Source organism: Falco biarmicus, chromosome 1 (assembly GCF_023638135.1).
Source record: "Falco biarmicus isolate bFalBia1 chromosome 1, bFalBia1.pri, whole genome shotgun sequence".
Lineage (NCBI taxonomy): Eukaryota > Metazoa > Chordata > Aves > Falconiformes > Falconidae > Falco > Falco biarmicus.
Window position 1 is genome coordinate 103,895,926 of NC_079288.1, and position 27,459 is coordinate 103,923,384.

The 27,459-nt window shown below is 47.5% G+C and overlaps 1 protein-coding gene across 3 annotated transcripts; it reads right to left on the reverse strand.

Annotated features, from left to right (window-relative positions):
* Positions 1 to 900: 900 nt before the first annotated feature.
* PURG (purine rich element binding protein G) lies at positions 901 to 27,375 on the reverse strand. 3 transcript variants are annotated; one of them, XM_056355665.1, is made up of 2 exons: positions 25,211 to 26,298; positions 901 to 23,877 (listed from the first exon to the last, which is right to left on the reverse strand). In XM_056355665.1, exons 1-2 carry the CDS (start codon positions 26,039 to 26,041, stop codon positions 23,752 to 23,754), a joined length of 957 nt encoding a protein of 318 aa, XP_056211640.1. In that variant the 5' UTR covers positions 26,042 to 26,298; the 3' UTR covers positions 901 to 23,751. The 3 variants fall into 3 exon arrangements, with proteins under 3 accessions (XP_056211640.1, XP_056211650.1, XP_056211630.1); XM_056355675.1 differs by having other exon boundaries at positions 23,735 to 23,877; positions 25,230 to 26,297; XM_056355655.1 differs by lacking the exon at positions 901 to 23,877 and adding an exon at positions 27,261 to 27,375 and having other exon boundaries at positions 24,984 to 26,054.
* Positions 27,376 to 27,459: the final 84 nt, after the last annotated feature.

Sequence of the window (27,459 nt, forward strand, 5' to 3'; positions counted from 1 at the left end):
AAGAGAGGGGGGACGAGGCCTGGAGAGGGGGACAGATCACTGAAAATGGACCCCATGGCCGTAACATATGCACAGGGACAGTTTCCGAGGGGAAGGAAGGGTGACAGCCCAAGCCCTTGCATGGACTCCTCTGAAATGATCCTCTTACACACAGACACATCTTTAAAGGAATACAAAATGCCCTCCTGCAGCAGCCTGCAACATTTTTAATCCAAACCCAGCTTTTTTAGGGGAAAAAGCCTCAAAACCTGAGAGCCTTGCAAGAGGTTTTCTTTGCAAATGCGGGCAAACCTGGAATACTGGCTTTTTCCTTTTATTGAACCCACTGGCTGATTTGATTACGTCCCTGGAAACGCATGTGCAAATTGGTTTTCCAGCCTTTTGAGGGCACTGCCTTCCAGCGCGACGTCTCCAGTGACTGATGCCAGCTCGCTGCTAACGCGATGTGCTGTAAGACTGAGCCAGCGTCAGATGCCGATGCCCACAGCGTTCGGCCACTCGTTGCTTTCAGTGAGCTCATAGCCATAAATCCCTTCATTCTCAAATGCAAAATACTGCCGTCAGAAATTACTTACCCTCAAGAAATGCGTTAGCAACAATTTAATCTCTTAAATTAAGCGGGCTGAAGCACGGCTGCTCCTCTGTTGCGCACTTACCGGATAGAAGGGTCTGATGATGAAAGACTGGGGAAAAAAAGGGCGTCAAATTGAAAAGCCTTGGGGAGATGGATGCGAGTTAACCGAGAGAGAAACATTTATAGTCTGAGTCTCAGCTGAAATGATTTCCCTTCCCAAGCAGACGGATTTCATTCTCGCCTTCATGGGAAGTGACCAAAGGACAGCCGCCACGCAGGCACCTTGGAGTGGCGATAAATCCGATTACAAGAAACAGAGCAGACAGTTAAGACTACACAAGTAAGCAAATTTATTTTAAGACAGAACAAATATCGTGGCAAACAACAATATGCAAATTCAGTTGAGAACAGGGGTAAATATCAGACTTTGTTTTCAAATCGATATAAAATATAGTCAGATTTTATTTTGTCCAAAAAGCAGCTCGCGTGGGGGCAGGAGGGGGTTTGGGAGGGTATGGGTCTGTCCACGCCATCCGAGGTGGTGTCACCTGCAAAACCTCAGGCTTGGGAGGTGGCTCCTCTGCCAGCAGAGATGGGTGATGCTGGGAGGAGATGGAGGTGCCTTTGGGAGCTCCAGCTGCCCTTTGACTCCAATTTTCTGCCTCCATTCTCATAAAAAGCCACAAAGCAAGGGGCAGGTTCATCCCCTCCGAGATGGTCACGGGGATGCCAGTTGCTTTTTAGGGTTGGGTATCTTTGAAGGCACCTGCACCTCCTCTTCCTGACTGGCTCCTGATGGACCGACCTCCCGGGGCTGAACCTACCAAGGCAGCAAGGGAGCAGCTCACCTCGGATGCCGAAGGAACAGGGCGAAATCCCCTCCTGGTGCGAAGGTGCTGGCGTGCTGCTTTCTAGAAAAGCCATCCCAAATAAAAGCAGACATAGAAAACATTAGATTGTCAATGATGCTTTGAAACAAATTCAAGTTTATCATTATTTCTTTTTTGTGAGCATGTGTGTGTGTGTGTGTGTCGACTTGATACAGACAAGAAAGACGTGAACTTCAAGCTCTGTTTCGGCATGTCGTCAGTTAGCATCCGCAGAAGCACCATCGGATACGGAAGAGTTAGCACCAGAGAGTTTGGAGGACCTAACTGATAACATGCGTCATTTGGAAAACCCGGGGATGGGTTGGGAATGGGCGGTGGGGGGACATGGTACAGTCCATTAGAAACAATACAAGGCAATTCATGAGTTTTCATACAGTACAATACAGTCACTGATCAATTAACCCTTTCAGTACAGTACATGACAAGTAACACTTTGCACCCTGTTAACACTAGGAAAGGAGGCTTTGGGCTGGAGGGAGGTGGCCAGTAGTTTAACCCTTCTGCCTTTTAATTTCAGGGCCCGCAGATTGCTTTGGCTGCTTTGCAGATCATGTCCGTCCCACCCAAGCTCAGACAGCCCATCCCTAGCCTGGCTCCCAGGCAGATGCGCTGGTGGATCAGGATTGCTGCCAGTCCATCCACCCACAGCGAGGTCTTCACCCAAATCGTCCTGGTTTGGACAGGGAAATGGAGAGCCACCGCCCTTCTGCCCCATGCCAGCCACCGAACCAATGAGCAAACCTCAAATTTGAGTTCCCCCCTGGCCAATTCTGGTGCTGAAACACGCAAAAAAGGGTTCAGAGGTTGAGTTCAGACAGCCCCCAGCAAAACCCGCTTCCTCCCTCAGGCATAGTGAGAACAGGGTCCATTGGAAAAGTGCTAAATTACAGTACATTGGCATTTCCATATGTCAACTACTGAACAGCAAAACAGATTGTTTGAAAACAGAATCAGTATCGTACAGTAAGTTCACACTTAATTCTTCACCGTTTCTACACTTGTAACACATGCATTTTATTTCCATTAGTTTAATGCCAGTAGGACCAACATCCTTCAGAACAATGATCTAACATTAAACAAAACTTTCTAAGAAAAATATTAAGCATCACATAAAGTTTCAGATAAACCTGTTAATTAGCATCACAAGGTACTCAGATTTACATTTAGGAGTTTTCATGCCATGACTTTAAAACACCTTTTGGTTAATATCCTGGGGGGATAGCGGGGGAAACAAACTCAAAAAACAAACCAACCCCTCAAAAAAAGAGGAAGAGTTGGGGAAATAAGATAACTATCCATATGTATACACACACACACACATGCACGTACACGCGGATAGGTGCATGGGTGTGTGCGCATTTTGAGACTGCTTCCTGCAATGCACAATTTATTTTGATAAACTTGACTCATTTCAAGGGCATTTGCATGGGTCCAAAAAGACTTTCAAGGAAACAAACTCTAAACTATCACGGCAAATTAAAATGTTTCCCTTGGAGAAAAAGAAAAGGTCAATAAAACATCACCTGTGTGCCATTACAATGCGCTTCCATGAGCTATCTTAAAATCCAAACAACTAAAAATCCCTACAAGAGCTTTTTTCTGCCTAAAAGGTCCTTCCAAAGCCAGAGGTGCTGTGCTAGGCTTTGCATTCAGGCCTCACGTGTGCCGTGCAGGAGAAAACACTTACTTTTACCTTCCTGAAGGACAAGATGCCAACTCAAAAGAGCAAAAACTACACCTGTGCGGGAAAATAAAAATAATAAAAAAAAAAGAGAGAGAAGAAAAAAGATTTGTTCCAAATCCCCCTTTCTCAACGAGCTTAATTTCCAAGGACTCAAGGAGAACGGTGAGCTCGCTGGGGGTGTGTGAATTTTCTGAGGGGTACACCTATATCCTCGTGACAGCAAGTGGAGTGTAGGCTCTCAGTCACCGAGGTACCTTCTGAAGAGGCTGTCCCCTCAGCTGCTATCGTTCTGGGGGGCTCAGATACAGCAGCAACATCGCCAGGTGCTATATCTTTAAAGCTAGATTTGCAGGGTAATTTTAGCTGGGGGGAGAAACAAGAAAAAAAAAAGAAAAAGTTCTGGATTCTATTTACATTTCCATTTTTAAATCCAACGATCAAGGATATAAGAGCATAATACCTTGGGCTGCTCAAGGTTCATGTATTTTAACTACCTTCAGTTCCCACTGAATACCCGAACGAACCCACTGAAGAAGGATGCTTGAACCGAACCCAAGCAAAACCAGCCACCAAAACTGGAGCTGGTCAGGAAAAACACTTTACCCGCTGCAACAAGCAAACCCAAGACACTTTGTTGTTGTTGTTGCTGAAGGTTATTTCCAGCATGTCTGCTTGCTAGCAGTGAAGGAGAAGACCTAATTCACTCCTCTCCATTCAAACTGATCATGCTGTAATGGCGGGGTTTATCCATCAAGTGTCACCGGGGAGAAACTCCCACCGAGGAGTATTGCCAGAGGACTCGGATTGACTATTGGCTCGTCAATGAGGATGAGCAGGATTCCCAAGTGCGGATACCCCAGTGTGAAGGAAACGCAGCACCCTCATGACCACCACGATTTACTTGCTACTACGGAAAACCCACGAGGGCTTTTAAAGAAGCGCAACACCATCGGTTGATTGAGAGTGGATGGTTCAGGACATCAAAACCCAGATTATTCTGCATCCCAGGGATCATCACTCCCATTTCAAATCCTAGAGATTTATGACTATGTTTACTACAAACTCTACCCTACTGATTTCTTGCTGGCAAGGGAGCTCTGGTCCCTGACCAGCCGTACTGAAATACCACAGGAATTTAACAAGAATAGCGATGTGCATCTGAATTGCCTCCTAACACGAGACCTGACCGACTCCTAACTCTGCTTCTCAAATTCAACAGCAAACCCCAGGGTTATTATGCTCCATCTTCTAAATCATCTCTAAGTCTTTTTACTTAAAAATATCTTTTGTAGTTTAAGCCCACAATCAATCTCAACAGCACTTTCAGTACAGGCACAATGATGGCTTTTATTGCAATGGCTTGAGCGCAGTCTTTATTGATACCAGCATCTCAGACTGGTTTTAACTCCGCTGTCCCATGGACTCACCCTGCAAACGCAGACTGGGGGTCTCCTACCGAAGACAAGAGAGTCTGCCCTACGCTTCTCACTCCAGGTCTGCATTGCATCCTGTGGTCCGTTCAATTCCAAGTGTAAATCAGACAATCTTGCACCATCCTGATCCCTTTTTGAGACTTCTGTATCTTTGGTGTTTCTAAAAGCCATGCACTTGGGTCTCTGGATGACCTCGAAGTTTACAACACCACGTCTGCCTGGACATCAGTGATTTAGATGTTCATTCTGTTGTGTAAAATAAGCTTGGATGGGTTTAGTACCCGAATTTATAAAATCACTAAAGGATATGTAATGGAAGTCAGGCACCAGACATTGGTCACATATACCTTGAAATTATCTTCTGATGGCCCCTAAGTAATTAACACCACGCTGAAGAGGCTAAATAGACTGAGGAAAATAAACAGTTCAAAACTCAGTGCTAACAGTACTTACAAAAGTGCAGTGCTCAATCGAGTCAGAAGCAAAGTGACTACTAGTACTTAAAGTGCTAGTTTCAAAGTCGGTTTGGTTCAGTGTCCGAAACACGGGTAGAACGTGGGGGTATAGTTAAGGGTGAAATTAAAAACAGACAGCACTGCAACTGCACATGCCACACCAAGAGTGCTTCAAATCACACCATCGCAGAGAGATGCATAATGCTACGGCTCAGCTTGTGAACACATACGAGAGCAAACGACTGACACCTTTTAGGTTACTATACAGAACAGCTCCATCAACTCCATCACTACAAACCCATTCAGAAAGCAAGTGGCCACAGCTTACAGAAAAAAAAATAAACCACCCCAAAACCAAGAGTCTCTCGGAACATTTACGAGTCTTTGCAACTAGGATACTCAAAGTCTAGCAAAAGCAACCCTGCCCCGTGTCTGCAACAAGCTTCGGCCGACGCTTATCATGCACTTTACAGAGGAGTCACGCCGCAGGCTGCCTCCTTTTACACGCTATCTTACAGCTAGCCTATTTACCTATCTATTTGTGGTTTGCTTTTATTATTTTTTTTAAGCTTTCCGACTATGCATTAAGCTGGCTTTTTTCTCTTAACCACCCTACCAGTCCAAGGACAATTAATGCAAGAATAAGACAGTGAAGGCAGTCTAGTAAACATTGACATTACTAATGTCCCATCTTTGTTTTCATGAAGGAAAAGGCTCCAGAGAAGGACTTTGGATCAGCATGCTCCTGGAAAAAGGCTGGAAAAGGAGGATTCAGCCCCACGGACATCAGGCACTTCCCCTTTCTTTCTTTAAACATGCGCTTCCCACTGACTGCCCCGCTGCCCATTCCAGCTGCTGACAGCTGCTTTTTTGTTCCCTCGTGTCGAGCTGCAAGCCCAACCCTGCTTTTATACTCATGCTGGAAAAGCAACAAGTGCTCACTGGAAACAGTGCAGGAAACCTCCCCGTTAAGGTCTGCGCTGATCCCAGTCCTCGCCCCAGGCTGGAAGCGGCTCCTTGCAAGCAGTGCTCGCTGTCCCCTCACCACAGGAGCTCAGTGCTTGCAAAAACGGAGGGGGGGGGGGGGTGTGTGTGTGTGTCTCCCAAAACAAAACCAGCAAATGAAAAATGGGAAACCAGACCTTCAATTCTCACTATGTTTCAGCAAGCACCCCAAAAAAAAGGACACTGAATAGCATTAAGTGACTCCCCAGGCCTTGCCTGCATCACTGTCAACTCTTGCAGGTGTCGTACGAGGCAACAGCTGGCTGTCCGGTATCTGGTGGGTCTGAGCCGGGCACAAAGCTTTGTTACAGGGAAAGCTCTTTTAAAAAGTATTGACTTGCTGGGGTTGGCAGGGTACGTTGGGTGGTGCTTCAGGTACAGCCGCAGACATCTTCCTAACCAGGGAGCAAGCAGATGGTTTTTCAGAAGCAGGTAACACTAATACCCGGGGAGGGGGGTAGAGTTACAAACCCAAATCACTTATTTCCACTACTGCCACAAAGACCTGTATTTAAACTAGCAAAAAGCAAGGTCAGGCATCCAGGGGCTACAGATGTAGATCCACTTTTGCAGACATACAAGTGAAAAGAAAGGAGCCTGGAAAAGATGTGGGAGCTGGAAAAGGACAGCATGAGGTTGGTGGTGCCCCGCAGTGAGGAGGGCAGGCGTACGGTGGGGAAACACAACCATCTCAGTCCACAATCCAGATACAAAAAAGTGCTAAAGTGATATATCCAGTCTCGTTGCCAAAGCCAGCAAGGTCTGGGGAAAGTACACACGCACGTGTATGTGGCCATGGCCCTGCCACCCAGCGAGTCCATCAGCAAAGGAGAGCGAGCGTGACAGGGAGAAGTGTGCCAGCCTGCACGCCACGGCTTTATCATAAGTGATGGTGGAGTCTTGCGGGATCAAAAGCAATCGTTGAGCATTACGCTAGGCAAAGAGGCATCTTGCAGGACCGTATTCAAGCCTGATCTTGCAAGACTGGTATATATCACCATGTGCTATATGTAGATCCTGGAATAACATTTGGTTTAAGTACCGTTGATCTCAACCGAAACTTTGCATGCACTGACGATTTACCAGCCTGCAAACTGCCGTACCAAACCTGCTCATTTTCCAGGTCTTTTCATAACATGTTCTTCCAATAGTAAGGGTTTTTGGCAGATGATTTGGAAGTGGGTAATAAATCCAATGCTAGAATGCTGCATCAAATCGCACAGTAATTCCCTGCACTGTTCTCACAAGGAAGTTTACACATCATGTTGTGCTTTTGCTGCTTTAGTTGGTCCTAAAGACACACTATTGGCCACGTCGGAGACTCATTGCAATTCTGCCTCCACCTGGACTGGCAATCCTGTGGAAACTTTTAAAAAGAAAAGCTATTACAGGTTTTCTGGGAGAAAAGGCTGCGTGCTAGCCTGTGACCCCACCTTCAGCCTGCGCTCTGGGTTCTAAAGGTATTTGTAAAATCCTGCTTCAGCCAGCGTGCTAGACTTTCACCTAAATATTCTTGGCAACTTGTCCAGTCTCCAAAAAAACAACTCATTTGAAAGTTTATTAGAAGCAACGTTTTATTTTTGGAGGCGGAGGCTTTTGCTGCGTCGAAGCCTGCAGATATCTGTGAGCCACAATTAAATGCTGATTTCCAGTGGTAAATAAAGCGATTCGCAGACACAGCCTCTTGCCGAGTAAAACACGATCCCAGATCGCTCGGTATCAGAGTCATCATGTGAACTGAAGATGCGGGGCCATTTTTAATTCTATGCTAATTATCGCAACAAAAAACAGATCCTGCAGCAGAAGACTGATTCTGGGAAGAAATAATCATCCATCTTTTGTAGTCCTAGCTGTGCTGCTCAAGAAGAAGCTTGTTTACAAAATGGCAATCTCCAGAAACAGGCTGTGTTATTGTTGCCTGAAAAAGCTATATATTCAGATATGTACTGCTACCGGTCTGGGGGCACTCTGCCTCGGAAATTCCGCTTTGAAACTAAACCCTATAAACTTCAAGCATAGGGAACCATGTCTTGTTCAACAAATCCCAGCTGTAGGGCTAATGCAACCCACCGTATCACAGAAATGAAGCTTGGAGATCCCTGCTTTGAAATTCATGCTTTCAGTTTAGAGAAGGAAAATCATACAACCTTTAAATTATTTATACGTGAAAAGATGCTGTCAATAAAAGCATCAATGATGTGCAAACCAAAATGAAATTCCAGATGCAGACTTTCTGCACTTTGCATAGTTACTTAAAGGTGGAGGAGAAGCATCTTCTCCCCCAGCCCCGCACAAAAATATCCATCGTTCAGGATGACATAAAAATGCCCATTTTTGTATGCAGGAAAGAAAAAGCCATGTATAAAACCATGAACCTGCAGAACAGTTGTGAAAGGAATGGAAAAATACCCCAAGAAGCAGGCATGCAATCTGTTTCTGCTCCCTCACATACCACCGTAGTCCCTGAAGAGGCTCTAAGACAAGACTGCACTGCAAGACTATCTCATGGAGACGTGAACCTGCACAGTTGAGTCACAGCTGAGCAAGACACCAAGCACCTCTGGCAGTCCTCCCGTTGCAGCAGTTTTTCCTTGACCATCAAGATACGATCTTCATCAAAGAGCAAATGCATCCAGGGGAGCAGTGTGTACATGACAAATTTATTCACAGGGACCTTGTGCCCACAGCTGCTGCTCCTACCTGGGGATGCCAGCACCACCAACTCGCCGCTGCAAAAAACGCTCTGCTCGGTGTCCTCCATCTCTTCTTGCTGGGTATCCACACGCGTCGCTAGACGTCGATGATGCCTGCGTCCAGCTTTATGAAGCACGTTCCTGCAGGGTAGCAGAATAACTCCAATTCATCGCCCTGCTGTAATGATGGTGCCTGAAGAAGGGAACATTGGACCACTGGGACCGCATGTTGAAAGCAAAACATTTTATTACCATCGGTTAAGCTTCATAATGCACACTTACGAGTAAGATAGAGGTTATATGGAGATCACTTTGCTCGCTACCAACTACAGCTTCTGGGATTAAATGCAGCAGCTGTTGAGCGGCGCGTAACAGGACCAGTGGAAAGAAAAAGAGAATAACGTACAGTTGAAATGGCAGTGGGGGTGGGGAGCTTGGCAGAAAACAATCTCCTGATTAGAAATTCAACCAGAAATCTTTTTGTTCCTGCTGTACCAAAAGTCACAGCATCCTAGACAACAGCTGATGACCAAGTACTGCCCTTGAAATGCACCCCTACCACCTTGCATGGGAGTTGCAGCACAGACACGACACGGGAAGATCAGAGGGGACTGCTTTTGCTTGGGGGGGGAGCGCGGGGTGACACCTCCGCAGTCAATGGATCGAGCCTAGGTACAAAGCAGGATGCTGCAAACACAGGAGCTCCTGGCTCGTCTAATTGCAACCCCTTCTCAGGGTACACACATGTTTATCAGAAGTTTTGCATGGCCATGAATGCAGAAAGGTGGATTACAACTCGTGTATAACCAGAATTCAGCGTGGTTGGCTAGCTCAGCCACAAAGCTCTGCAAACGCTTGCCTGGTGTCGATTCAGATGTGTGATTTTTCATTTGTTTTCTTTAAGTTTCCATGCAATGTTTTTGACAGTAAGTGCCATCCTGAGATGGTTTCTAAAGAACCAAAGTTTCTGCCCTTCTGCCAGCACGAATTGCACATTCAATCGCAGATAAAAAATATAGTTATCTTTCCTAGAGGTCACAGGTCACGAAAAAGCTATTTTGGACCATCTACTGAAGAATCACTAACAAAGTTTAACAGCACCAGCTTTTTTTAGGCCAAATCAGTTTACCTTCCAGCCAGTCTTCTACAAGCAGCTTCAAATTGCATCAAGCCCTGTGCAGAGGAATGCTCTGTTGTCATCTCCCCTTTCCTGATATTACAACTCTTATTTCACATTAGTATCTGCTTTGATATGAAATTCAAAGGAGAGGGAGAAAATACCTTCACTAGTAAAAGAGGAATCCAGATATTGCTACCACAAAACTACCACAGTTTTTCTTCTTCTAGAAAACAAACTGCTTGGCTAGAAAGGTGGGAAGCTCTTGGAAGACTGAAAGCCTGGAGGAGGCTGGTGTTTAGGCTGAGGCAAGTGAAAAATACCCATGCCTTAGCTTCTCGCTTGTTTGCTTTTTGCACAGCATCTTCAGCCTCGCCGAAAGGAAGAGGTCGGCGTAGATTTTGAGCAAGCAGAGAGAGCACCTCTAGGGCTTATTGCAACAGCTGAAGGGCTGCAGGATGGAGGAGGATGAACTTCACTTTGTGGAGAGCCTGAGAAGGTGAGGAAGTTAAAAGGATCTTCCAGGTGGTGCTTTTCTCCTCCTGTGGCACAGAGGGGCTGAGAAGGCTGCACCTCTCTGAGGAGGGCACTTCAGAGCCTAGCTCAGGAGGAGGTTCAGAGATGAGCAACAGGGGTGGCAGACCAGGCCACCCCAGAGAGCTGCCGTGCTCTCCAAAACAGCCTGCAAAGTCCAAGCTATGGCTCAGTCTTCACTCTTACCTTTTGGCTCCTGCCTCAAGAGCTTGCTCCTCTATGTTTCTGTTCCTCTTTTGCGGAGCTTGCAGAAACACTTTGGGGGTGACATCTTTTCCTTTACAGGTTAGCCAGCAAAAGCGACTGCATCTTTGCCAGGTTTGCAGTTGCAGTGCCTTCCCATTCTTAGATCGTCTCGGAAATGGCAAGAAGCTTTCAGAAACCATGGGCTGCTGTTGAAACCTTGTGTGGCTGCGGGTTGTCTGAGAAGGGATAAGCATGTTTAGAGAGGTTATCCGTACTTTAGAGGGTGTCTCCTAAGAGGTGAGAAAAGCAACAGGTTAAACTGCAGGTTGCTGCTGCAGGGGGGAGTAAATGGACACCACCTCTGCCTTACGCTCTGGATTGTGGGTTTGCTTGGGGATGCACACATGTCAGCACAAAACACGCACTTCCAAATAAACTGACCGTTTTAAGCTGGTTTTAAAATAAAAGGGTCTGTAATATGCCTTCACCAAGATAACCCACAGTTAAAAAAATGGCAGCATCCACGAAAAGGTTCATCAGGTGACTCTAGCACCTCCCTCCTTTGCCGCCGCCTTCTTTTTTTTTAATAAGATAGCTAAAAGGAACTTATCACTTGTTAACTCAAAGGCTCACCCCGACAGCACTGAGGGATGACTGTGCTGGCGTAAGCAGAAAATGCTGTTACCGAGCACAGGGGCTGGGATGCAGCAAGCTTACATGCAGACTGCACGCTGGCACACGCCGATCCCAGGACAGAAACATCCACACACTCTCCAGAGCAGCTGCCTTAAGCACCAGGCAAGAGTGAGAAGTCCCATGAGGCAAAAAAAGGAAGATTACAATAGGTTGGGTCCTGCGGTACCCAGAATAAAGCTGTTTACACCTTCCCTTTGTAGTTATACTGTGATATACAACGTGTGGGCAGTGGTCCCTTGACTAGTTCAGGTCTCTGTTGCCACTGTTACCCAGGTCCCATGTGTGGGCTCTGATGGTCCCTGGTCCTGGTGGCCCCCTGCATCGCCACCCACTGCAGCAACCAGAGCCAGCGCAGGACTGTAAGCAAGTAGATGGGAGAGCTGGCAGAGGTACAGCTCTTATCTTAACATCTTGGTTGCTACTTAGCTGTGGGTATGGTCATCCCACATACTTGAATTTACTAACCCACATCAAACCCTTGGGTCGACTCCCAAACTGATGTGGAAGCACCTTGCTGTTACGCATTGCGGAAAAAAGGCAACTCCTAATTATTGTGCAACTCATCTAAATGTCCTGGGGAGGATGAAATCCTGGCAATGTTTAGCTCAAGATGCACACTTCCAGACTGCAGCCTACTTTTGTGTTCAAAGAAACAAAATTAAGGTTAGGTATAACAAAGGATCCAGGCAGAGCATCGAGTTGCGGTGAGAAGCAAGAGCCCAAGCTCAGAGCAATACTTGTAGCAGACACAGTAAAGCTCATCCCCGGGGAAGCTGTCATACGTTGTCTACAAGCGAGGTGTTGCACACTAGCCGTGGGGAGGAAGCAGCAGGCCTACGACACGCACATCATCAAATCTGCCCCAGGTACTCAACGTGAGAACGATCAGAGAGGGAATGAACAGCTGTATGGTTAAATAACTACTCCTTTGCTGCAGTATCACCTCAAGCCCCACGTGAACCTGCCTCAACCTAGTTAACATCTCCTAGAGCCCCACCAACCACGCAACGGCTGCAGAAGCAGATGAGAGCTGCAGAACAGGATGCCTTTTGTCCCTGCAATGGTTAAGGCCAAAGTGTACCAAAATAGACACAGAGGAAAAGGACCGCCTGGGAGAAATATAACTAGCTACGCATCTTTTTGTCCTACATCGGCTGCAGCAGTTAGCAAATGCACGGGGATGGAGGGAACCGAGGCACGTCTGGGCTTTGCACAACATTTCCAGAGAGGTTCATAAGCAAGTGCTTAAAAAAGGTGGTGAACTTCTGAGGAAAAACCCTATTTAGGGCTCTTCAGCCAGGATGCCCACGAGACATGAACCAGAACAATAAATACTCTTAGTGGTCAAACTGGCAAAAGGAATGGCACAACCAGCAGTGGGCCCTGTGAGCAAAACCAGAGGAAAATGGCCCTATACACTGAATCACATAAACATCAACAGGGGTTGCTACCCATGCTGCTTTAGTGACCTCGATGTTTTGCAACCAGAAGAGCAAGAAATAAGATGCCAGTTTAAAGGATACGCTCTGAGATAAAAGGCACAAGGTTTGGTTCACCTTCTGAAACAGTACCTATTCCCAGCTTTATAAGTGTTTGAGCCAAAAAACTATCCCTAATGTTACCAGGATGGGGGGTGGGGGGGTGGGGGTGGATTATTAAAAATGCTTAAATTAAAAAAACTTCACCACTAACTACAGTGATGTGCACACAACCTTTGGGAAGGGTCCAACAAAACCTTTTATATCTCAGACAGGAAGGAGAGTGATCGCATCAACACTACAGCTTCAAAGGACTTAAAAGTAAATAATTTTTCATGATTGGGGGTGGAACAGGAGACAGACATGTTAAATTGACACCAGCTGATAGAACCCCCTTGTCAGAGAGCTTTTAGAAGCTAGAAACCCATAAATGGTTTAGTCAAACAAAGTTTTAGGGCTGGCCCTTGGGCTTAGTTCTTCCCCTGATATTTACCATTGTGAATTTGCAAAAGCATTGGAGCTCAGAGAAACACAGCTGTCTGCTCCAAAATCCCTCCTGGATTGGAGGACTAATTGCTAGGCACAGGCACACTAGAATAATCCTGCCAGGAAAGGTGAAGAGAGAAGAAAAGCATTCGGCATGCACTACGTTAGAGGATCTAGGATAAACACTACTGCAAAGAACTGAATCAAAGCCTTGCCCTCTGTTCTTGGCTGTCAACAGCCCCTGCTCATCCCTGCTGCGATGCCTAGCTGGGATGGGAAAATCTCTTTTAAAAGTGGCACCAGCCCAATAAACTCTTTCCAGAGTTTACTGGCATCTCAGCAAAGAGACGGAGGCAGCTCAGTTCCCTTGCAAATATCTGTTCCGACCAGTGCTATAAAGATCTTGGGCGTGTTCAAAAATCTGGAAGGAAAGCAAAAGCAACTATCGTGAATGCATCCCAAACAGAAAGACATCTGTCGGCTGCATACTGAGTTTCATTGAATTGGGGTACCACTCCGCCACCTCTCCTCTGCCTGAACCTACGTGCTGTCTCTGGGCTTTAGGTTCCCCCTGCAAGTTTCCCAGAGGAGAGACAGTCTTTTCACACCAGGTAGTTCCCAACTGCCCAGCAGCACAGCCAACTCCTTCACGCTACGCTCCAAGCAAAAATGACCATTTGCAAAACAGCAGCAGTTGAAGGGGAACTTCCAGAGACAAAAGAGCTCCTGTTCAACACCAGTTACCGACGGAAGCGGTGGAAGTGATGCAAATGCCAGACTTTGTCCACCGTGAGCCCTCAGGTTTTGCTCCTGTGCTGTGAAGCCATCAGGGTCTGCTGCTCTCAGCACACGGCGTGCTTCAGCTCACCCTTTACAGTGGTAATGCAGAACAGCGGGGATAATTAATTTATGTTAAAAATACCAGGACTGCATTGACACATTCAGCTTTTCCCCTAGGAAGAGGGGGTAAGAAAGAAAGAGCAACTGCTGCTTGACAGATGTTAGTCATACACTTAAATGCACTTCTGGAAAGTGCTCGGCTATACGTGTCGAGTGATTATAGAGCAGTGTGAGAACCTGCACGAACAGGGGGAACTTCTCTGTAGTTATACCTACACAACACTGTCAGCTCTCCTCGCAATAAAAATGTTACTAAGGAAAATCCAATTAACTTTCAGTGCAGCCAAAGCTTCTGGGAGCTGGAAAAAAAAAAACCAACCAACAAACAGACTTCTTGAAGCAGTTATCTGGCATGGCTGGGTGGGCACTGCTTGCAGCACAACCAGGAAGGAGATGGTGACACAAGCACATTAAGGCAGGGTAGCTGGAAGGCTTTCTGAGCCACATAACGTGCAGCTCTCCACCCAGGAAATCAACAGAGGAGCTTGGAACTTCTCTGGAGGATGGAAGGACGTCCCTGTGGAAGACAGAACCACCTGGGGCTGAATGCCAATGCTGAATGTCTTGCTTACTTGGGTGGTTTTTTTTCCCCCAGGTCCTGATAATGACCTGATGCTCTGACTCCGTTCAAAACAGAATGAGCTCTTCTGTGGAGTGTTTTACTGAAAGATTGTGAAAAGCTGAAATTCGAGTGCTGGTCACTTTTGCTTTGAGATCCCAATTTGTAAGAGACAAGTAACAGCAATGCCAAACTAATGCTGCGGAAAATCATGAGCCCACAGATTTCAGAGGAGGGGAAGATGGAGCATGAGCACAGATGACGATGGTAGGAGAAGAAGCAGGAGAGGCAGCATGAGCAGAGAGGAAGGCTAGTTAAAGCTAGCAAAGTCCACGTAAATATTTTGGTGACTATTCACATTATTGTGTGATGGAAATACACTTTTCTCTAACAATCCCTGGAGATGTGGGAACACAGAGGAAAGCCTGTATTTCCAAACAAATTGGCACAAGGAGCTTATAATGTCACTAGATGCATTCTTTACGGTTGTGTTTAAACAGGTATCTTGTTAGTGCTGGAGCTGCTGCTTCTATTGTGAAGACGGGGAAAGTGTCATAATATTTAGTATTTAGGAGAATATTTAATGTTTAGGAGAATGCCTGTTGATGGGACACTTTTTCTACGTCCCATTCAGAAATAAGCAGAGGCATGAATGATAGATTGTGTTCTGCCACCCCATCACATATAGAAAAGATTTTTACTGAAAAATGTGTGGAAAATGTGTATTTTAATAGTCTGGATTTTCTAAAACTATTACAGAAGGGCAAGAACTACAGTACAGACAGAGAGTGAGGAATGACTGCCTTGGCAGTAGCTCTGCCAAAGAGGACCTGGGAGGACACAGAGTTACAAACTGGTCTGGAGGCAGCAAGTATGCAAAGGTTCCAAAAAACCCAGAAACCCTTGTACCATTTGCAATTCTTCCACCTGAAGCTGGTAAAATCACAGTGAAAATACCTCTCCCGATTTTGGATTCTGTAATTCTGGATTCAAGAAAAAGACAGACTCATCAGAAAGCAACAAGAACATGATGAGGGCTAAAAACTACCCATGGTGGAAAGCTTTGTATTTGCTTAGAAAAGGATGCAGAAGAGACTTGACAACCATCTTTAATTATGTAAAAGAGCTGCAGCAAGGAAGGGAACAAACTGTTTCCATGACTCCTCTTGAGAGCATGGCCTGTAAGGCAAAAAACAATAGATGGAAGCAAGGGATGCAGGGGCTGGACACCAGGAAAAGTGTCTGAGAGTAGGCAGGGTGAGCCACTGAAACAGCTTGGGGAAGGAGGGAATATCCATCACTGGAGATGTAAACAAACAGATTTTTTTCCATGTTGTTCAACTTGGGAAAGATATAGATGCTTTTTGCTGTGTGGACCCTGAAATGTATCATTAGAGGCACCCTCGTACTTGGAAATTTAAGTTTAGAATCAGGTAGGTTACTCCTTTGTAACTTTCTGCAGACTACAGAACGCCAGCCCAGCTGAAACCCAGTGTGAGGAGCGGACCAGGTTTAGCTAGTCCCAGCTGTGAACAGGGGACTGCGCCTGGTGCTCTCCTGGGGTCCCTGCCCGGTCTCCTGTAATACCACACCTACAATGTCCTCCTGTCCTCCTCGCCCTTAAGACTTCTTTGGTCTTTCCTCCTTCTTGGAAGGGAAGTTGGAGGTGGAGGAGTTCTTGCAAGGCTTGTGAGACTCCATTCAGGATTGAAAACCCAAATCTATTGAACAACAACCCGGTGTTATCGAACAGTACACTGATACAACTTCATATGCAACAGCGGAGAAAAAAAAGTTGGAAAAGCGAGCAATCGAAGGTCAGGAAGTGCCAGAACTAAGGATTATCTGAGTAACCTTAATTCCAACTGCTTCAGACATATGCATAGACAGCTTAATTACGCAATCTCTTACAACTTTCCCTCCTCCTCCAGCATATAGGTTTCTTTTTCATTCATCAGTCTGTACACAGTCCAAGCCGTACCTACGTGTACCTTCCAAACACTGCACACGTATCTACTCAGTATGTTTCACACCAGATTTCTTCTTGTTTTGTTTTTGGAGATCATCAGTACTGATCACTACCAGATCGTCACCAAAACTCTTAACTCCAAATGAACTTGTCTTTATCACACCCCTTTGAGGTAGGGAGGTATCATTCACACCGTTTTATCTGTAGGGAACATAGGCAAAGGCAGAATAAAGCCAAAGTGATCCAGTCTCCATTATCAGGAGGCCCAGCTTGAGATACTGACAGCTTTTCCAGAGTCCTCGCAATTATTACAACACTTCACTCGTTCAAGGCACAAGCTTTCAACAGCTGTTAACACCGACTGCTTCTCCACATCAGACCTCAGAGTACCAACGCCAGTGCCCGGGAAAACAAAGGCAATACAAGTGGTGATCATCTGCAAAGAGTCTTGTTCAAAATTACACAAACCCCTTTGCAAAGACAGGCACAGAGTCTGTTTTTTGAAAGCTGCTTTCCTGCCCTCTGATCCCCTCCAACCTTCACCAACACCTTTCTTTTGCGATGGCAAAGAGCAGCTGCCCCGTTGATCATAACCCTCTGTCAAACAGCCCTGGCTAGTTCCTGGAGCAGGAGGCAGGCAGAGCAGCGTGCAGAGCAAGGCTCCGGTGAGAAACTCATGCAAGCATCCATAAATTGGGATGGCATTGGCAAACTTTACAGGCCACCAACGCTTGTACACTCCCCTAAGCTTCTGCAGGTATTCCTGGGCAAGCTCCCAGCACATTAAGAGCCAAGCCAATTGAGTATTGAAAAGCAAGCTGCAAAAGCAGTAACTCCATCTGTCGGTCTCACTTGGCCCCGACGGGTCTGTCGGCAAGATTCAGCGCTTACAGAGTGTGCCACTGCTGGACAGATGTGCCCCAAAGGGGGAGGAGAACCAGCCAAAGAGACCTACCCTGGCTGCCAAGAGGAGCGTTAGGATCCAGGCTCTCTGCCTCCTTCCCCAGCTCCGCAGGACTCCAGCGCTGATGGTGCCACCTATTCCTCCTACCACAGACAACACCAACATCATGCTTCCAGATTCCCTGGAGCACGAACCTTGTCCCCGCTTCCCTCCACCCCCTCCTGCCTTTTCATTCCTCTGCCTCGGTGGGAAGCACTTTATCTCTGCTCTTACTCCCCCTCTCCCTCCGCATCGTGCCAACAACATGTGCTCAGAACAACGACCAGATGGGAATACTTGTAAGAGCCTGAGGTTAACCCGTGTATTTTATCTCACATACTCTCTGCTGTTTTGAAATGCAGATTCTATTGCACGCGATTTGTAGTGTAAAGATTTAACGTTAATAGCAGAGTGCATTGATATTGCTTGTGAAATCTGTCTCCCTGCTCATATTGCATGTTGAACATCTCCAACACGGAAAACAGAAAAGACAACAGCTAACATTTTAACTTTTCAGGAGGGAAGGACCTGTTAGAAGCAGGGGGGGAAATTACAAGTTTTAGTATGTATATGCATATATGTATATTTAATATTCCTCTCTCCCTTCTCTCTATTTTAATTTTTGCGTCACATATAAATTCACAGATGTTATCTCAGCCCTGTGCTTAGTAGGGCTGGGCAGAGAGCCTTAGCTTTAGTCGTCTTCCAGCAACCCACACAAAGGGCAATCTTTTCCTCCAATTAATCTGTGTGGCAAATGATCAAGATGAAAAAACAGCTAGACACAAACTCCTTCTGCCTCTGGAACGGATCTCCCCCACGGCAGTTAAGAAACCCATCCGACCGGCTGCATCACCAACCAACAATTCCAAGGCAGGAGCCACTACCCTGCCCTGATGAATACTAGTACCTAGGATGGGTCTGAAACACCTAAAAGATGGAATATGTCTTTTTTTTTTTATTTACAGTGGCTACTCTGCACAGAACTAGCAATTTCCATATGTCACCCCAAGCATTTTGAGGTAGCCTATCAAATTAGGAAGATGAATCAGCAAACCATTACTGATGGTTTTATTGGGGTGGTGACCAGGCACCTCAAGGCTAGGCCAGTACCTCTGGATACAGTACAAACACGGAACACGTCCAACAAGCATGAAAAGGCCAGAAGGTACACATCCAGCGTACGCCTTTACAGAAGTTCATGTATATAAGAGAACCCCAAGGCTGTGGGTTCACATTTTCGATAATGCCTCAGCATGTGGAAGGAATGATCTAATTACATCATCACAGCAATGCCAAAACAACATCCGTCTTCTGAAACCTCAATTTATGCTTTGACATTTCTGGAAAACCTATTTTTAATCTACATCATCTATCAGGAGTTCCTGATGTTTTATTTTACCTCAATGGTTTAAAATACTGCTGCCTTTATGGAGGTACAGGTGGGAAAATGAACACAGGTGTGACAAAATATTAGGAAGAAAAATTGGTGTCAGCCCATGAAAGTTTCTGCAGATTTTGGAGAAACAGAGCGGCAAAAGATTTGGCTTTAGCTTTTTCCAAAACACGCAACTCCAGAAGCACCTTGGCCCCTAGCCGGGGCTTTTTTCCTGTGGCCATGACAGAATTCAGCCGGTTTTAGGCAAGACCGGATCACCCCCGAATGTTTACAGCCGTGATTTTGCAACACTGACGGGCTCAGCGATCACGAACTGCACACGTGTAGGATGCGGAGGGTGACCGAGACCCTCTCCACAAGCCACGGTCCTGCACGGGTTCCACTGCTACCCAGAAGAAAAAAGCCCAACGGGTGAATCTTGTTTCTCCAGGTGCTCAAATTTGCTTGCTTTTGCATCTACACAATGAAATTTTAACGACTCCAGATGGAAGGGAAAAGACAGAGGGCTCAACAGAAGACATCACCATGCTAGCATTAATAATGTAAAGATGAAAGACCCACTGCCCAGTGGAGACTATGCCCTACAGCCGGGAAACAACACGTATAAGGCATCATCTGCAGGTACGAGGCCAGCTTAAACCTGCTGCCACCTCAAGCCATCCCCAACACGCCCATCAAGGGGACAAGGTCCGTGGTCCCAGCCTGCTGGGTATCTATGGGGACGTATCACTCTCTCCCAAGCAATCTCGGATATGCCGGACAAGCTTTGCTCCCCAATACCACCATTCACACCGGCGGGATCAGCGCCGGAGGGACGATTTGGTTCAGCAGAGGCCATGGGGTGACAGCCTCGCCCCGGTTTATGCAAGTAGCTTACGTCAAGGGTAGCCTTTATTCCCACTCTTACTTGGATAAACTCCTTATTTCAAATACAACTTTTTCTTGAAGGGAATGGAGGGGTAGGAGGGGAAAGGTGAATTTTAGACATCACAATACGTCAAGTCATGAAAAATACAGGGCATCTTAATTGTGGAGGAAGCAGCACAAAAAATTAAACAGAAGGCATATTCTTCCTGAATAATTATTTTATAAATTAAATATATATATACTGTATGTACAGCAAAAGTAGGAATGCCATGGAACTAAAAGCACTTACTAATTAATTTTTGACCTGGTGCAAAATCTGCCCAATAGAAACACAATAATAAACCTTTTTCTGCTATAAAAATTACCATGTTTGATTAAAAGGGCTGCAAGACAAGCAAGCGGTAGGCTCCTAACCACTACCAACTCCCTTCCTTGTGAGTTTAGGTCACTTCAATAGGCCATGGGAGGGGGAAAAACGATGCAATCATTAGACTAAGACACCTTTAGCAGAAAAGAAAGTGTGTTGACATTAATTTTGGTAATTGCTTGCTTTTTTTTTTTTTTTTTTTTTTGCATAACGGAGGGGTTTTTAATACTTCTGCTTGGAATTTTATGAACATGGTACTAGAGATTTGCAAAGGCAGGGGTTGTAAAATGGCATTGAAACACGATGTGGCCAGCAGTACCTGCAGCTGCCTCTTCCTTACAGCTCTCACCTCACCTCAAGGATGCCTCCAAGGAAGAGTTCTGCCTTCTTTTGACTACATATTCCCTTGCAGCTTTGCCGAAAACCTAAGGGATGAGAGCACTTAGACGCAGAAATCTTACAAGGGCCGTGACAAACAGCATGCAACCATCTCTCTGTGAAATAACGCGTTTATCCAGACTGGTAGTAGGAGAAAACTGGCCCCTCTTTAGACTGTGTACTTCAGATAAATAAGATTGTTTTACTACAAACTACTACAGGCTACATTATACTCACATAAATATATTAATGTCTATATGTGAATATGAACTTGTATATATTGGATACAGATAAGAAACACTTACGACGACGAGTAGATTACCAATAACCACTGCAGCTTCTTGCTGGGTAAAGTCTGTCATCCAGACTCGACGCGATGAACCCGCGACAGCAGGTTTTTGCCATCCCCTCCGGAACACCCGGTGGGTGACCCTCACCGCACCAGTGCAGAACACTTCCCGATCCTTCGTTAGCACGCCCCTGTCTCTGTGCTTTGCCAAGAAAGCTGGCTGGACAGGCTGCACTCAATGCAACCCCCCACCAGGTGCAAGGCAGGGGAAGCCCCCGCAGCCCCTTCCACCCAGGATAAGCTTTTTAGGGATTGCCCCAGCTTCTGTGCCAGCAGCGGGGAAAGGCAAGTACGAAGAAGCTGCTGGACTCAGCTTTATCAAGACTATACGTGAAAAGCAGCAACGCCGGGGGGCCAATTTGCAGAAGGGGCGAGGAGCTGCAGCGACAGCGGAGCTGAGGATGCTCAGCAGCTCTGCAAATCGCTTAAAAACTTAAAAAAAGAGAAATCATCCCACTCCTGGTGGTTTGAGAGGATCCTCAATATAGTGCCTGTCCTCCTCTAACATACGAGTGGAGCTGGACCGAGCAAGTACGATAGGTCTCTAACAGACACATGCATGCAGGAGACGGCTTCTTTCAGCATTAGACTACGTTACCAAAGCATCCCCTTACCAGAGCGGGAGCAGAAATGTGCTCCTAGTATTATTTACACAATATAAAGTGCATTACAATTTAGTTATTGAACTGACAGACTTTCTGCCGGGACCATACAATTTTGAAACAGAGGTGAGGGCTTGAACAGGAAATTCTCTCATGAGAAAAAGAGGTTCAGACTGGTGCTCTTCACCCTGTCCTCCCAAGGATTGTTTTTGGCCGTTCTTTCTAGTGCAAATAAGCTTTGTGTTTTCTCAAGTTTAAGGGACATGGCAGTTTCAGGGCATCAGGAACAAACACTTAAGATGCATTAGGGATTTGGTGCTCCTGAGCATCTCCATGGGCCTTTCTGCATGTGAGCAGCCCACAGTATCGCCGTCCTCGGAAGCTGAAGACGCACTGCCAAAAATAACAAGGAACCCGTTTCCAAATATCACCTTTAAAGTCTTGCATTGCTACATTTCGAGTGAGTCTGTATTACCCTCCAACAACAACATCTGCAAACATCGGCGCTTTCCATCCTGGTGGAAACCCGCGTGGCTAGTGGTTTACCCATGGGTGATGGGCTATGAACGTGAAGATCCTGATCCAGTTTTGGATACTAAGGTGCATCCCGTGCCGGGGGAGTAAATGCATTAGTGGATCCTATGGAATACCTGCATGCCAGAACCGCGCCCAACCCGGCAGCCAGCAGACGCTGAATTCCTGGGTGATATTTACAATAAACTAATGCCATCAGAAGGCCAATTAATTAACAAAAGACAAAGGGTTTTTCAAAAAAATGTTCAGCAATAAGGAAAGCCATTTCACATCTTTTTTTTCTTTTAAAACAGTGAAGAAAATATCCCTTCCAATCGATTTGCCCATCGCAAGTATTTTCCTCACCAACGCTACAGGAACACTGGGAAGGCATGATCGCTTACAACACATGCGGTCACTCGGGTTAATTCCAACGTAGGAGCTTTTATGATCCCTTGAAGCAAAGGCAGGCTGGGACAGGGAGATGTCAAGCTCGTAGGGGAGGAATGCCACGTAGAAACAGGAAGGAGAGCATAAAAAGTTTGTACATTCATAGCTCCGGTTTGTTGGAATAAAAGTTAATTTTTTACTTCAGGCACTGTGACGGGAAGCAGCAGTCAGCGATACGCTAACGTACGCATCAAGGACTCATTCATTAAACTCTGGTTTCACACCAGTAATAGGATGCAGAGTTATTTTAACGGTGGTTTTGGTGTTTTTTTTAATTGACCTGTTAAAACCATTGGGACCAAAGCCCTAAGAGCGACGATGAACCAGTACTCCACCTAACCCCCAGCTGATTCATCACGGTCCGCTAGCTGTTCAAGTGGTGGAGTGAGAACATCTCTCCGAGAGTTGAAAAAGTACCTGAAAGAGTGATCTACGCAGAAATGGATGGAAGTTTTTGACACTAAGCCAAAGGCTTGGTTGCTCTAACTGCTATGTGTGGTTTTACCTAAAGGGGGAATCACCTAAAACAGTGAAATTAACTTTCTTACTTCTTGTCACAACCGTAACATTTTCCTAAAGGTTCTTTGGTGACTTTGGTGCAAGCTTTTATTTTTTTTTTTTTTATTTATTTTTTTTAAGTTAAAACAGATCAACTAGTTTTAGTACCCAAACTAAAGTCCAGATTATCCTCTTGGTTCCCAACCCTGCCTCCCCAACTTTTCTTGTTATGGTTAAAGACATTAACAGGTAATAGCATTCGGAGTGAGCATGGCCATGCAGGTGGGTCCAGGCTAAGAGCAATGAATGGTCTGGTTGGAGATAAATATGTTTCTCAATAATTAAAATTAAAAAAGGAAAACGTGTACTGGTTGCATGGAGAAATAGCTGGTCCACGTGCATTAGGCCACTCTTGAAAAAAACAATTCAAACAATTATAAATATCTGGTTAGACACAGTAAAGCCTACTTCAAAAAAATTCGTAAAGGTGGGCAACACATTACTGGGAGTACTTGGAGCTCAATCAAACTCCCACTGGTTTTGGAGGGGAAGGAGCTGGTCGCCCAAAGGCTGGAAAAGCCCCTTAGGTTATAAGTACTCATGTTTTAAGAAACAACAAAGAATTTTCAAAACCTTTCATCAACCTCCCAAACAGGTAATTGTACACATTTTCCCTCCAGGCAGAGAGTTTATATCACGAGATGTAAAATTTACATTACAGAGACGTCAGCGGGACAACACTGAAACCTGGTGGTGGGTGATTAGGTCGAATTGCTTGATGGCAGCCCCAGCGCTGGGTGGGTGGGAAGGGGGCGATGGCGGAGCACGGATATTACCTCCTAACAACAACACCTGTAAAATCAACACAACAGAAAACCCGACATGGCGTTAACCATGGCTTCCAAAACGCACTATGGGTAAACATGAGAGGGATGCCTTTCGATACGAATCCAGTGGTGCACCAAACCCCCCAAGGTCTTTCTCGCATCGGCAGGAATAAAACACCCGGGTGTTTTCCTTGCACGGGTAACATCACAACTGCATTAATCTCAAGTTTGGGAGAAAAGTTGGGCACCCCAGTCACAGCGGTCCCTCCACCTCCAAATACCCGCTCCACAGCCACCCGCTGCTGGAACCCATAACCACGCTTAAAACAAAAATACATTTTGAAATTTTGGACAAATGCATTAAAAATAAAAAAATCAGCAGCCTCGCATGGGCAGAACATGTAGATGAGGAGTGGGTTATTATTCATTGCCACTAATTCAGAAAGCTTAGCACTCGAGTAGAGCTTCGCTATCCTGGGATACTGGGGTTACTTGGTCAGCACAAAACTACAAAACGAGTAACACGTCTTCCACACTTCACCAGCACACTACTAAGGTCTGACCAGTTATCGAGGTTTTACCCATACAGACTATCATTTCCAACCCAATAACCAGCAGATGCCAATTTTGAAACCTCTACCTCTCCTCATACGCATACCAGCAATTCACATGAAGCTGACTTTTGTCGTTAATGCCCTACAGCTATGCTGCTCAGCCTTTTGACCGAGTACAGGCAGAATTCAGTCCCGGAAAACCTGTCATAAGCAGAAACGGATACATTCCAGCATAAGGTTTGGGTTTGGTGTTTTGGGGTTGTTTTTTTTTGTATCACATTGAAGTGCAACACAAGCCTTATCTAGACTATTTAAAGGTCAGAGTGCCGGACTTTTTTTGTGCTGATAAGCGTACTTCCATAGTCTTCAACACTCGAAGCAGCTGACTCATACGGACTCGGGAGGTTGGTACTTTCAAAAGACATACGGAGATGTTTTGGGCGTAATTTAACGTGATAACCAGACTCCTATAACATTACATACTGGAGTTAGCAAGAACTACCAGAAAAGGACTTTACAAAAAAATGGGGCAACTTGAAATTACTATAGGTCAGTCCCTCTCACCAATTTCTGCTTGTTTTGTTTTGTTTTGTTTATTTTGCCAGGTGGCCAGTCCAATGCACTCTATTCAAGACCCTCTTGCTCTTCACCACTGTCCCCTCTGGCATCCATTCTTTTTTCTTTATGGCTGTTGTAAATTCTCCTCATCTCTTCTTCGTACTTGATAAAATTTTCCCCAAACCGTGTCCATGCTTTGTATGGAACCGTGATGGTGTTACGGTAGGGCGGCCTCACCTCACTTACCTTCAGGAAAATGCCGTACCTGTTGGATCCCACGTCGAAGTAGAAGCGCTTGTTGTCCACTCGGAAGGAGGTGCCCTCAGGGAGCTCCGGGGGCTCATCGCCTCCCCCCCGGCGATCCTCTATGTCCCCCTCGCCATATTCTTCAATCAGCTGGACCAAAGCATCCCTGAACTCAATCATCCCTTGCGCTGGAAGGACGATCGTCTGCTCCTGTCCCAGGCTGTGACCAAAATAACCCATCATGCCAGGTCCCCTACTCATGGTTTGTCTAATCCGCAAGAAACGCCCTCGCTGATTCTCCTTCAGGTCCAGGTAATACTTTCTGTTGTCCCTCTCGATGTACTCCGTTTTGAGGACGCTGTGAGGGTGCTCTTCGGAGCCGACAGACACCGGAGGCGAAGGCGGCGGGTGCTGCTGTCGCCTCCGGGGATGCTGCTCTTTGCCATTGCTGTGCTCGTGCCGGTGACCATGGCCGCCTTTCAGGCCCAAGTGGGCATAGTGCTCGATGAAGTCCCCCAGGCAGTCCTTCAGCTCGGCAGCCACGGACAAGGAGAGGGTCAGCTTGCTTTTCCTGATGTTGTCCTGCCTGCCTCTTCCTATCCAAACCTCGGCGATCTTCAGGAAGCGGCCTCGGGAGCTCTGTTTCACATCCAGATAAAATCGCTTTTTCTGGATGTCCACCCTCTTGGAGGCCAGCTCCTGGATCTCCATGCAGCCCCCCTGGGAGGAGGCCGGGTAATGGTACTGCTGCTGGGACTGGGAATAAATGCTCCTGTGCAGGCCAGAGCCTCCCAGGTTCCTTCCTCCTCCTCCTCCTCTCCCTCTTTCCATCTTTACTAATCAGCTGGAAATAATACACAACAGAGACACAGATGACAACATCAGCACCAGGGGCCTGCTCGGCTTCTCGGCGGCAGCTCTGTTCGGCGCTGCTCTCCCTACAAAGACGCCTGCATCCCTCTCCGCTGCCACGGCACGCAGCATCGCAGCAAAAGGATCCCGGGTGCTCTTCCCCTCCCCTGCTCCAGCTCACGGCTCCCGCCGGCCGGCCCATGTCCTCCCAGACAAGGGAGCCCTCCTTCCAGCGGCACACCAGCCCCAGTGCCCTCGCAGTGTGTCCCCTCCCTGCCCCACAGCCCCCCAGCCCAGTCCCTCTGGCACTACAGACCCCGCCAGCTGCCCCCGTCCGCTCCCCTGCAGCGGGGACAGGGACCCTCGGCAGGGTGGGTTGGGGTGCTCCTGTTGTGGGGGGCACCCACCCCCCCGGGGCTCCAGCTCCCCCCTGCAGGGTCCTCACCCATGCGTTTGCCCTCCATCACCTGCCTCTGCCCTTCCTCCCCAGGGCGCTGGAGGGGCACTGGGGTCTTCCCCAGCTCTGCCCTCCTGCTCCTCCCAGTGCCCCCCGTACCGCCTCCCCGGTACGCCCAGAGCCCCAGTACTGCCCTCCCGGTGCCCCCCATCACTGCATCTCCTGCCCCAGTGCACCCACAGCTTCATCTCCTGGCCCCCCAGCACTGCTCTCCTGCCCACTGCAGTGCCCCCAGTACTACTCTCCTGCCCCCAGTGCCCCCCGTAGTGCCCTCCTGTCCCCCCCGCTTTCCTCCAGTGCCCCAGTACTGCCCTCCTCCCCCTCCAGTACTACCCTTCTGCCCCCCACTGCCCCCCAGTACTGCTCCCCTGCCCCCGCCTTGCTCCAGCACTGCTCCCCAGTGCCCCTCATCACTACATCTCCTGCCCCAGCACCCCCAGAGTCTCACCTCCTTCCCCCAAGAGCCCCCCCAGCATCCCCAGCACTGCCGCCCTGCCCCCAAATACTGACCCCCCGTGCCCCCAGTGCGCCAGTATTGCCCCCCAGAACCCCAATGCTGCCCCTCACAGCTCCTCAGCAGAGCCCCCTCGCCTCCCAGCGCCCCAGTATTGCCCCCCCAGTACCCCTAGTACCCCAGTATTGCCCCCCCCGTGCCCCCAGTGCCCCAGTACTGCCCCCCCAGCGCCCCCCAGCACCGCCTCTCCGCCCCCCCCCCACCCCGCCCCCCGCCCGGTCACTCACCCCACAGCGCCCATCGCCGCCGTTGCCCTTCAGCCGCCGCCGCCGCCACCGCCCGCAGCCGGCGGCCCCGCCGCCCCCCCCGCCGCGCAGAGCCACGGGCTGGCGCACCCCCGCCGCCCGCTCCGCCCCTCCCCGCCCCGCCCCGCCCCGCCCCGGCCCCGGCCCCGGCCCCGCCCGGCCGAGGACGGCGGCGGCAGCA